Source organism: Cygnus olor, chromosome 6 (genome assembly GCF_009769625.2).
Source record: "Cygnus olor isolate bCygOlo1 chromosome 6, bCygOlo1.pri.v2, whole genome shotgun sequence".
In the NCBI taxonomy this organism is placed as follows: Eukaryota; Metazoa; Chordata; class Aves; order Anseriformes; family Anatidae; genus Cygnus; species Cygnus olor.
Genome location: NC_049174.1, coordinates 1,102,847 through 1,115,266, shown reverse-complemented (window position 1 = coordinate 1,115,266; position 12,420 = coordinate 1,102,847). Strand labels below are relative to the sequence as shown.

Here is a 12,420-nt window from a genome sequence, read left to right as displayed (position 1 = left end):
TTGGGTGTAGGGAGCCTTACATTTAATGTTCCCTAACGCTAAATAAAAATGGGCCTATTGATCAGATTTTCAATTGCAACGCTTTATTAATCTATTTTGGCTTAATTTAGTGTCTTGCCAAATACTAAGTTCAACCTTTCTCACAAGTATTTATTTTTAGGAAGGCTGGTGATGTCAATAGCAGAAGGAAGATAGATTGATAGATGTCAAAATGGACTGCTGCGATCTCTGTATGGAAGAGAGATGCTTTGTCTGTAAGAGCAAAGAGGATTGTTCTGTGCACAGAGATTATCACAATGAGTGTTTTATGAAGGTTGTTTCAATGCAATCTTATTTTCAAAGTTTACCCCAGTTTCTATCCAGTGTTTAGTTCGTTAAGGTGTTGACACAATTTTGCTAACACTTTTGTTAAGTGGATTATGTTCACAGCCAGTTTTTCAAAGCATACAGATGGCTTTTCAAACAGAGCATGCCCACAGATTTTTTTTTATGCTGTCTCTAGAATTATGATAGCTCTGTCAGGGGGGGTTGGTTTGTCATTAATTTTCTTGTGATAGATGATTCAAAATCATTTTTGCTCTTTCAGCTTGCTCAAACAAACCAACTGTTTAAAAATAAAAAGCACAAGGAAACTAAGACATAAATCAATTGGTCTGCACATGAATGGAGTTGCACTCTTTTGATAAGTCCATTTCTGTTTTTAGATCACTGCAAAATAAGAATATCTTCAAAACATTGGAAGTATGCTCAGGAGGAGTTTTTCTCTTCTTGGAACCAGAAGACATGTCATGCATTGCCTCGAATGAAACCTGTAATCTGAATTGCCTGGTTACCTAAATGTGAAATCAGAATATGCATAAGGGAGAGCTGATGGCTCAGCACTGTCACACTGGCTGTGAAGTCTCTTGGCTTCTGGTGACTTCAGAAATGAGTTCTGGCAGGATGGGCTGAGGCTGTTGTCCTCCAACTGGGTTTATCAGATCCTAAACAGCTTCCCTTAAATGCGTGTCTCAAATGAGAGTCCCTAAGCGAAGATACAGCTCATGGGCCACCCTGAGAAAGATTTCCCTCTCCCTGTGAAGAAACAGAACATAAGAAGGCAATGTAGGCTCAGCTGAAGCTCTTTTTGTATCAGCTTATGGAGCTGTATTCATCTTCTGCTGCTATATGACAGGAAATCCTCCTCTTCTGTGCACAGCATATGTGACTGCTCCCACTGCCCAGGGAAGCGTTAGCCATGCTGCAGCAGAGAACAAGCTCTTAGAAGTCTTTCCCTAGACACCCCAACTAAGGGGACATGAGATGCTTCCATGTGCTGGGCCTCCCTCATCATCGTCAGCAGCATCATTTCACCTCTCCGTTGCACTGGCTCTCTCAGGTTTTGGGTGTAGTTGTTCATGGTGCTGTAGGGTTGTCTATTTTGCGTTGCTTTTTTGTGCTCGGGATTTTTCTGTTCCTGTACATGAATATGTACTGACAGTTTTTTACTCAGAGAATTTAAGGCTGCAAAATGTCGTCACACTAATTGGCAGCTCATTGGTGCAAGCTTCAGTGTCTGCAGTCCCGTATGTGTGACACAAAAGAACTAGCAACCAGCCCTGCTGCAGCTGGATCTATTTCATTCTAAAACCAAAGTACTTTAAATTGCATCTGTGTAATGAAGAATCTACCGCCGTGTTTGACATTGTGTCATTAGTGATGCTGCTGTGGGAACTCTCTGGCTATGCTGTGGCATGTTGTCCCTCTCACTACAGTATTGGCTTGCATCCCCATCCATCTGCAGACAGAGACAGTGGGCCGTGCTGGGCACTGGAGGCAGGTAGGGGGCTCTTGAATCCCTGCCTACCACCTTTAAACATAAGCCCAACCTTTGTCCTAAAGACAAGATCGCAGCTATGTGAAGTATGTGCTGTGTAAATTTTGTCTTGTTTTTTCAAGCCATGCCTGCTTGCTGGGTTCCAAGCTGTTCATCTGTGTATTCCCATAACTGTCATGCTGCCGAGATACAAATCTCTTAAAAAGTGCTCCATACCAAACAGCACGGAGCTGCTTGCTCAGTCCCTGCGCTCTTCGTTATTCTAGCATTAAGTTGGATTCCTAGCATCTGGATAGTGATTTGTGTTGTTCAGCAGGGACAAAGTCATGTCACCAGGAGATGAGGCAATCACCTCCTCGGGTGCAGGATGCCATCTCTGGCTGACGTTGTTTCCCTCGTGGTGTTTACCAGTGCTGGGGGACTTGCAAGCCACCATTGTTTCTTGCTTGTGAACATTGTTAACAGAGGCTCAGTCGGTGCAAGCCTGGTGCCAGGCACTGACAAAAAGGGAAATGTCATCAGTGTCAGATAAACCCCTTCCTCTCATCGCTGGGGAAGGGAGAGCTGAGGTGTTCCCACTGCTGGAAGGTGTTGTGTTGTCTCCTCTCCAACACATCTGGTTTATTTTGAAAACTGAAGGCGAGTTGGTCACTCGCCCTTCCAGTGTGCCCCAGCTCTTGCCATAACATCTGTTGTCTCCTGTGAGACTTCACAACGCATCTGTGCTTGCAGGAGGTCAGGTTAGGTTGCAGGGATGTGAATGTGACATTTCAGTCAGCATGGTTATTCCTTCTGAATATGCTCACAAACAGCTGCACAAAGTGGTGTATTTTAGGCTTACTTCGGGTGACATTAGGAGAAGAGCAGCTCAAGTTCTTAGTGATACTAAATTTTAATTACCAGATGCATCTCCTGGTTTTTATTTATTTGTATCCTCTAGCACCAGAATCTTGTATTATGGCACTTGAGATATCAATATTGCATAAATATTCATTTTGGCATTTTTGAACACAAACTCTTTAATATAAATCTCATGTAACATGTTTTTCCTGGTAGTTATGAATTGGATTGACAGTCTGTTAGTCACTTCACCCTTGCATGCTTTGAGCAGATATAAAATTAGGCTTTTACTCATTTATTCTTTCATTCCAAAGCACCTGAATGAAGGTCTTAAGAGCGGTCTGGATGGGTTCACTGTGGTGTTACAGGCTGTCCTGCTTCTTATAACCATGCAGTTTGGCCTGCTTCTGCTAAAGGCTGGATAGCAAGTCCAGGTGCAAGGCGGGGTGGGTAACTGGAGTCTCATGGCCTGTAAGGGACCCCGGCTGGGTACCTGCAGTCATTGCCATTTGCGATCTGACATGAGGGGTGTTCTCATGAGGATGGAGAAGTGGCACAAGGAGAGGGTACCATGTGCTGCCCTGTCTTTGGCAGGACCTTGCTATTGACCGTGGAAGAAGAGAGTCCATTTCCCTGCAGGGACAGGCTCTTGGGAGGTGACGGGCTCCTTACAGCAGTCCAAATTGCCTCCCAAGGGGTGTTCTGGAAAGGGGAAGTTTGGTACCCATCACACTCACCCTTCCCAGTGCGCTGGGTGCTGCCTTCCCTGGTGAGCCGAGCTGCACAAGGGGCTTCAGTCCCTTCCACTAAGGGTGGCATTCAGGGGGGCGGAGGCGATTTGAAACAGGACCTGGGTCACATTCCATGGTACTGAACAATTCAGCAGACACATGAGAGTGGTATTCTTGCTTTTGGTCCCAAGCAATGTGTGTGATCCCTGACTCTCTCTGCCTGTTTGTGTGTGCATCCTCAGGGCCAAGGTGACCTCCTGAAGAATGCCAAGAATGAAGCCCTGGAGAACATGAAGCAGATCCAGCTGGCCTGTCTGTCCTGCGGACTGAGCAAAACTGGAAGCGGGCTTGCAGATGCAAAGTCAAAACGGTGCCTGGAGGCGATACAGGAGAAGGATACAGGAGATGAGAATGGGAGGCTGTGATCAGAGGCAGAACTGTCGCGTTTGTCACAGATTTCAATAACTCTAAACTATTTTTTTAAAGCATTTAAAAATTCACACAGGAATGCCCTCTACAGGGTGTTGATAGTATTAAAATCCTCACAATGTCAGTATTTTAATGCAGTAAATTTATCTAAGTTAAACTCTGGTAGTGAGATTTCTAATGAAGCCAAGCTGTCTGTACGCAAGTGCGCATGTGTGCGCACATGCAAATCTTGTAGACGCCCTTTCATGTGTTACATTAGCCATTTGCTAATTTATTCCTTTCTCATCTTTGAATAGGCCTGTTCATTCTGAAGATCAAAACAAATAGAGAGTACTTATATCAGTTTTATGCTTTATTTTATTCTCCAGCTTTTATCATTTAACTTACAGGTTATATTACTGTTAAGTTGTTTAAACAAACAAAGTGCATCGACAAATGTCACTAACGGCTGTTTTTGTCAGGGCAAAAACAGAGGTTTGCTGCAGATCCTAAACATGATTTTTAATGAACAATTCAAGCAAAGGATATATTAAATGGTCAGAATTTTTGGATAGATTATGATTAGATTTCAGGTGTACATTTCACTGAATTTTAGCAAACTGCTCTTTCGGGTACATCCATATAACAGACATTAATGTAAGAACTAGCTGATTTATTTCATTCTAGTGAATCATTGCTACCTTGTAGATCTGCAGGACAGCTACAGTCTTTGCTGATAGGCATTTAACTCGTGTAGTGATGAACATAGCTAGTCAGCCCTGTAGTTACGAGGAGCTGTGAATATTCTTCAGTGATTGTGAACTCTGAAGGTGAGCTTCAGGTCCTTCTGAAACGCCCGATGGTGCAAGTATTGGAAGGAAGATTCTATAAATTTCATAAACTCTGAGCTTTACTGGAAGAGGTGTGAGAGGTCAGATCTTGCTTGCCTTCTTCTACTTAGTGATCCTGTTGAAGTCAGGGGGATAAAACGGGCAGGATCTGGCCTTTTGTTTCTGGTTAAGAATCATGTTGTGCTAGAAATTTGAAACAAGGCTGCAGAACTGCTATGGATGTAGTGTTAGAGAAATAGCTTGGGGAAAAAACAGGGTACCAGCAATTATGTGCAGCAGTTACAAATGTCCTGGCACGTGTCAGGTGTTCAGGGTAGCGCTGAGGATTGGATGCCTTTTTGTGACGCTGTAGAAGGGAGACAGAAAATGTCCCAAAGCATTGCATCCCTGTCCTTCCCAGTGTCCAGCTCATGTATGCTCACAACGTTCACTTCGATCATTTAAGTGCTGTGCTCAAGTGTAGTATTTGTGTTACCTAAACAGAACTAAGTGTTTTATGGTTATAAAAAAGACTATATTTATTTAAAGCATTGCTTTTATTTTGAAAAGCTACTTTTTAAATTAATTTGATTAACAAATATACTAATTTTCTGAACTTAACAAAAAGTAATTGCTGAAAGTTTGACCATTGGAGAATCTTAAATAGCTATTGTGTTATTTTTGACTTCTTAATAACACTATTATGTTCATGTTGCACATTACTGAGAGAGTAAAGCTATGAAACAACTTTGACCCATGTTTTTAAAGTGTTTTAACACAGAAGGCAACCAGTAAGACTCAGGGTGGGTGAGTTGCTTGTGATAAGGTCCTGCTTGAACAGGAACTGTATTAATGCAAAGGTTGTAACTCAGACACCTTAAATACCATTTAAGAAAAACTTGTCATATATGTTCAGATCCAGTCCTAAATCCTCTGTTTATCTCTTCGTTAGATTGAGTGTGTATTTAGCCTTCAATAAGGTTCAGAGAAGGAGTGTCTCGTTTCATGCAAGGCCTAAAGCTCAGATCATGGTGCATGGTCACGTTTTGCCCTCCTGGGTTACCTTCTTTATTTCATCATGGGTTGTGTTTATATGAAAAACAGCACTTGACCTTCAGAATTTACAATTAAGGAGGACGGAAATTGTTAACCTAATGCCACCAGTTGTGAAAGAAGCAGTCTTCATAAGGCATTTCTCTCAGAAGGTCGAAGTTGCTGCGGAAAAGGAGAGGAGGGCTTACTTTCTGTGCTGAAGTTGCAAGAGGTACCACACAGCACTTGGTCTATATGCATTTGCTGAACCAGAAGATGGTGGCTGGACAGAAATCCCATAGCATGCAGGCACATATTTTTCATACTATATTTAGCATTCAGATCATGTCCCGTACCAGTCTCAGGCTGTGTCTCTCTGTGCTGAAATACAAGAAGAAAACTTTGCGTGCCCCAGAGAGCCCTGAGCAGCTGGGACCACTCCAGGCACTGGCACTTGCAGCCCCGCGGCTGGAGCAGCCCTGTGCTCCCTCCTGTGTGAAGAGGGGCTGGTGGCAAAAGTCCATTTCGCCTTCTTTTGTGCACCTTTCAAAGTCACTGGGAAAGGATGCTAGTGGCCACCAGTGTAATAAAAATTCAGCCTTGAAAGAGAGGACATGGGAAAGATCATATCCAGCATTCATGGCAACAATGTATGAGGGACTGCATGGCCTGCCAGGAAGGGCTTCATGACATGCCTGGCTTCCTGCAGTTGTACAACCTTCTCCTTGCTCCATGTCAGTATGATATGCCTCATTTCCCACCTGAATGGGCAGATATGATCTATAGCAATTACTTCTGCAGAAGTGATGGTAGGAAAGGGTTTATAGGTATTCGCAGTTGTTTACAGTGTGTTTGGCAAGAGAAATCAGAGAAGCTCTCAGCAGACTGGCATGCAAAGATGTCTGCTAGAGGGAGTACAGGAATGAATTTACCTGGGTACTTCTTCCCACTCTGCCACTGAGTCCTGAATCTTTATTTTCTCTGTGTCATTCTCTCATCTGTAAGATAAGTAATGATTTTTTCCTTCCCAAGTGTAGGTTAGGTTATGGATTTCTGAAGCCCCTTTGAAGTGTGCTGATGCTCTCAGAACATCCAGTGCTGTGTTTGGGCTGTCCTGCAGCACCAGTGTCCGACAAATCCTTTCCTGCCAGTGAACACAGGGGAATCAACAAGTGTGAGGAGGGCTGAGCCTCGACCTGCTGTCCTCTCCTGAGGGCATCGCTTCCACCAACACTCAGGAGTACATTGTCCACACGCTTCTGTGTCTGGCACCTGCTAAACTGCACCTTTGGTCAAGTGTGGTGGAGTGTTTGGTCAAAGGTGTTAATAAGTTCCTGCAGATTTCCTGAGAAAAGATGGGACAAGTATCTCAGAGCCCTGACGGCCCCTTCCCTGCAACGAGGCTGCAGTGTGACCTCTGTCTGTGTTCAGCACCGTGACCCACGAGGGAAAGAGAAGACACAGAGGTTTCGTTTGTATTTTGCTTCTTGTATACATGAAGGAATCCAGACATGAGGAACAGGAAAGGAGTCTGAATTAGTCCAGCCATTCATGGACCTTATTAATCTTAAATCAGCAGGGATATTTTTTTTTACCAAATTTTACATGCCGGCTTGACCAGCAGGACTGACCCCTTCCCCCTCCTTCTCCTGAGCTCAGCATGAGTTAAAGCACCATGCTTCTACACTTCTTTTTCTGTGTTGTTCTTCATGGATTTTATTCCCCACTTTTAAAGCAATAATGCAGCTTCCCAGTGCAAACAAGGTGAGAACTTTGTGTGTTCCTCCTTCTGAGATTCATCTCCCAAAATAGCTCATTATCAGATAATTACATGCACGGGGAGAGCTTTCCTGTATAATAATCCATCTCTTCCATCTGTCGGTTCAGACTAAAACATTGGGTCGTAGCCTCCTTGGCCTCCATCCCAGCCCTATTGCACTAGACAGCAGCCTCACACAGGAGCTAACTCAGGAAGGGCCGTTAAACGAAAAGGTGATGGGGTTGCAGGAGCGCTCTCTTTTCCCCTCCTCCTTCTTGCTGTGGGACTGAGTGTGTTGGTCCCAGCTCACACTGCAGCAGCAGCAGATTATGTATGCGTTCAATAAATCTGAGATTTACTTCTTGTGAAGAGCGGTGCTTAGCAGAGGCAAGGTGATTGTGAGATACAAAAACATCTGGGCACTGTGAACGTGCACTTGGGAACAGAGGATGATTTAATGATTTCAGGCAGCAGGGTTCACTCCAGAAATACTTACTTTGAATCTCCTGGGACGCATGAGAAGTGGATGTGATGGGCAGGAACAGCACTGAAGGAACAGTTATTTAAGGGGGGATTTTGATTTTTGTCTCATATTCACGTGCAGCTGACTGTGGCTCTGCTGGGGAGCAACCTGTGCGTGAGGAGCAGGCGAGCGCCTGATGTGGGAACGGAGAGCTGGAAGACCTGCGTGCTGGGTGTGTTAGCCACTGCTGCAGAAACTGGGGAACTAAATCTGGCTTAGAGAGGCCTGGGCTAGGTTATTGCTGTTTTGTGGGTCACTAATAAAATTATTCTCCAAATTCCAAATGTGGGAGAAAATCCTTACCATGTCTGCACCTATAATGCTCGGCTGTGTTACGGATATCTTGCATAAGAGGAGGTAGGTGGTGGGGATAACTTTGAAGGGAGCTCTTTAGGTGGAGGCCCCACCAGGCACCAAGATGTCCCCCGTCTCCTCCCAGGGCAGGTATGAAAATCCCAAGGTAGCCCCATATGTGAGAATAATCTGGCACCATTCTTTGAGTTGCCTTTGTGTAGATTCAGGCTGAGTATTCTTGTGTTTGCTTTCCAGAACAGGTCCCTGATAAAAGATGTTTCCTTTTTAATTTAATGTTGAGGAGTATGCAAGTTCAGTAACCAAGATGTCAGCAGTCAGGCAAGAAATGTGATGCAAGAGCTATCTCACCAGCTGTTCCTGTGCAACAGAAAATATTGTGTGAACATGCCCTGATGAAACGGGTCATGTTTTAAATGAGGATTTTCTGTTCTCTTTGATTATTTGAAGTAGTTTATGAACAATAAATTGCTTTTGCAGAAAATATTCATAGGGTAATTTCAAGAGAACGTGCAGAAATCAAAATCTCTGCAGACAACACATGAGCAGGAAGAAGTGTTAGATTTGACAGCTGCGTGCTGCACACAGTGCATACCACTCTGCTCTGGAAACTGGAAGAAAAATGAATGCAAAGGCAAGTTTGAATTATTGGTGGTGTTAGAAGTAATTTCCCTGTTAAACTGTGCAGCAGGGGCCCATTAATTTATTAAGACACGAATACAGTGGGCTCAGGAAGCAAACGTGACGCTTGAGGCCAAGAGTAAGCATGCAGGGAGAGGAGGTGGAGGGTCGACATGTGTCGCATGCGGGGAGGAATGCGGGCTGCTGGGGGGCTGCGTGGGCGAGAGCTGGCTGAGAGCCCCCAGGAGCAGCCGTTGCCCTCGCTGTGCTGGTGGAGAGGGGCACTTGGGGCAGGGAGTGGGTTGGTAACTGGTGGGGCTGGTTTCTACCAGCAGAGGTTTGCACAGATCTTGGTGAGGGCTGGGGGCACAGTGGCTCTGTCCCAGATCAATGGGTTGGTGTGGCTGCAGCACAGCCATGGAAGAAGGCAAGAGGATGGGGTGACCTGCAGCTGCGGCCCTGGGACCAAGAGGCATTTCCAGCAGTGGGAGCCCTCTGGAGCTGGATGGGTTTGGGGCCGTGGCACAGTTGATGCTGTGTGTATGTGGTTTGGTGCTCCAGCCTGGCAGGTAGGAGTGTACTGTCCAGTGCAGTTCCTGGCTGCAGGTGTCAGTCAGTTTTAAGTGATACCTCATTAAATCACCTCATTTGACACTGGCATGCAAAACTCTCGAAATTGCTGTGCTTCAATGATACAATGTGCCATTAAGAGCATTTTAGATATTTTTGCTTGCAATAATGAGTGAGGTATTCTTTTTTGTAAGATAAAACTGATGATCGTTTTTGACCCGAAGTCTTAGCCCTTAAAGTCAACCTGACTGAATGCCTATAGTTCATCCTTGGTCTCTGAATTGAATTTAACCAAGAATTTAGAATATGGGAAGAGATTGAATATGCCAAGCAAAGCATCAATTTCAGATGGCAGCTGAAAATGCAGCTAAATAAGATACTTAGATATACCGGATGGAGATGAGTTTAGAAGTAGGCAAAGCCAGTATTAATCTGGTTTGTCTGGAAGTACATATGGGGAGAGTGGAAGAATATAGATGAATTATTTGTATGCTTTCTCAGATGGGTCTGGTGGGCCAGCTACATATAATACAATTAGAAAAGAGATACAAATTATGATTCAGACAGCAGGAGCTGCTGTGATTATTTATGATGCTAGTGGATGGAGAAGGGTACTGGCAGCAGAGAGCAGCAGGAGCTTTCCAGTTGCAGCATTAGCATGCCACGCACAAAGGAGAGGGTGAGTGATGCTGCTGCTCCCTGCCACACAAAGCAAATAGGCCAAAGCATCAGCTGCTGCTGTGTTTTGTAGCTGGGTTCTCTGAAACTGAAAAATGAGTCAGGGTGCTGGAAAGGCAGGAACAAAATATTGAAGAACATATTGATATTGGCAAATCCATTTGTTTCTAGTGTTGATGTACTTTCTAAAGCCAGCACAGCTACACTACTGAAAAAGAGCACCACTCTTTCTGAATATCTCACCTTGCTGAGATATTCACACCTCACAGAGACTGGGAGGTGATGGGCTGCAGCAGAAAGGCTGGGGAGAGGTGAGAGGGGCACCTGAACAGCTGGCACAATGCAGAGGCAGCAAAGGACATTGGAGTGTGCGTTTTGTCTCCAGCATGGGTCAATACTGTTTGGTTCAGGTTTGTCCATGTCCCTTATGGCAACACAAGTTGATCCTGTGTTTCTGGAAACCCTGCTGCAGAATTTAGGGTCTGAGCAGAGGCAGGATGTCCGCTGGTGACCGCCCATGATCCATCAGCCCTGGGGACCTGTGCGTCAGGAGCTGTGAAAACATCCAAATGTACTGCCCGCCAGGCTGCTCTGCCCCTCTGGTGTTTCAGCCCTGTGCTGTATCAACTGTTTTGCAAAGGAAGGTTGTCCCTGGGCTGAGGCTGCCTGCAGAGCTCAGCCCTGGGGCAGTGTGGCAGGGCTGCCCCAGAACAGCTCTCCAGGAGCAGCCTTTGAGTCTCCTCTGCACTGCTCCATCTGACAGCCGGTGCACTGGGACGCAGGTATTATCTTCAGGTATTTGTCAGCATGCTGGGCTCCGTGAGTTGGCAGAGTTAACCTAGTTGCTGAAATATGAAAACCACCTGCTTGCATCTTTGCATTTGATACTTGCTTTTCTTGCTTTCTTTGCCCCTCCCACTGGGGACTCTGAAAACAGTGAATTTTATTTCAGTGGTGTTCCCCTGTCTTGGGATGTACTGGAAGAGCCATGAGTGCACAACAATTGATGCCACCGAATGGTACTGCTGAGTTCAATGCTTCTACTTGTGCCAGGGTGTGTCATTTCCACAGTAAAGGAGATTTTGTTTGTTTGTTTGTTTGCTATTGACTCTAAGTTGATATTTCCTAGTAAGGTGACTGTAATAAACATGCAGCCATGATTCAGTTGGAATTCTTTCCTCTCTTGAGGAGGCTTGTTATTTGAAAACTGACACCATGGTCTGTCACGCTCTTTTTGTGAATAATGGCTGTTGCTGAGGGATTTTTCTTAATGCTTAAAGGTCATAATTGACATCAAATGAACACAAATGTCCACAGGAAAATTGTTTCTACCAGGCAGTAAATCAAGGACAGATGAAAGTCTCCAATGTAGAGTCAGACAACAGCATTAATGAAGACAGGATGGCACCAGTTTTAATTCTTCCAATTATTTATGTGAAATGGATGTGAAAATCAACTAAATAGCATTTAGTAATGATGTGCATGGGAAAGAACCTTAGGCCTGCTGAGGAATTTTTATAGGGCAGCCTTACACACTGGGGTCTCTGGATCCCAGCTATCCAGCAAAAAAAAAAGAGCTGTTCATGTGTCCCTAGTACCTGAGGCAGCAGGTAGTGTAAGGGCCTGTCTTGTCCTAGACAGTAAGGGGGATGGAGATGGTGGTCTGAGATGGGTCTTGTAGAGGCCAGGCACCGCCCAAGGCTCGGTGCATGCCTGCATGGGACCCTCTGACTGGGAGCTTCCTGCAAGGGGGCACAGGGGCTCCCGCAGTGGACAGAGCAAAACTGGGCCATCCACAGCCAGTGCTGCCCAGCCCAAGAGATATAAATCTCAGACAAGCAGCTGAAAGCAGTGCTTCTGCCAGGAGCAAAGCTATGGGGAGAAAATGGAGACCTGTTAAGAGGGTAAAAAGTGCCACATCTTGTGTGATATGGTAGCAATGCTGCAACCTGACTTGATGGGAGCATGAAGATGATCTTCAGGAGACTGAAGCAGGCACAAGGACAATGAAATGAAATTTGGTAAGTCAGCATCAGGGATCCTAGGGTGTCTCTGCTGCTCCTGTGTAACAGGTTTCAGCTGCCTTGGTGAGAGTGAGTAACCTTTTCCCTGAGACCTGCAGTGCTTTTACAGCATATCATGAACCCTCTATTACCTCCTCCATTGAAAACAATTGCACCTTCTCCCAGGGAAGGCAAATTGATTGTTGGGAGTTCAAAGAATGAAAGCTGAGCAGGTGGCTTTCTAGATTATACACTTTTCTTGCCAAGAGCTACTTCTCTGATGAACATTCCTGCCTG

The 12,420-nt window shown here is 45.1% G+C and overlaps 1 protein-coding gene across 2 annotated transcripts in view; it reads left to right on the top strand.

Moving 5' to 3' along the window:
• The window catches only part of PLCL1 (phospholipase C like 1 (inactive)), a 197,954-nt gene extending 192,576 nt beyond the window's left edge, over positions 1 to 5,378 (top strand). For both annotated transcript variants that reach the window (XM_040560732.1, XM_040560733.1), the window contains exon 6: positions 3,630 to 5,378. In XM_040560732.1, coding sequence (XP_040416666.1) covers positions 3,630 to 3,812 — 183 coding nt within the window. In that variant the 3' untranslated portion in view covers positions 3,813 to 5,378. The remainder of the gene's footprint in view (positions 1 to 3,629) is intronic.
• The last annotated feature ends 7,042 nt before the right edge of the window (positions 5,379 to 12,420 follow it).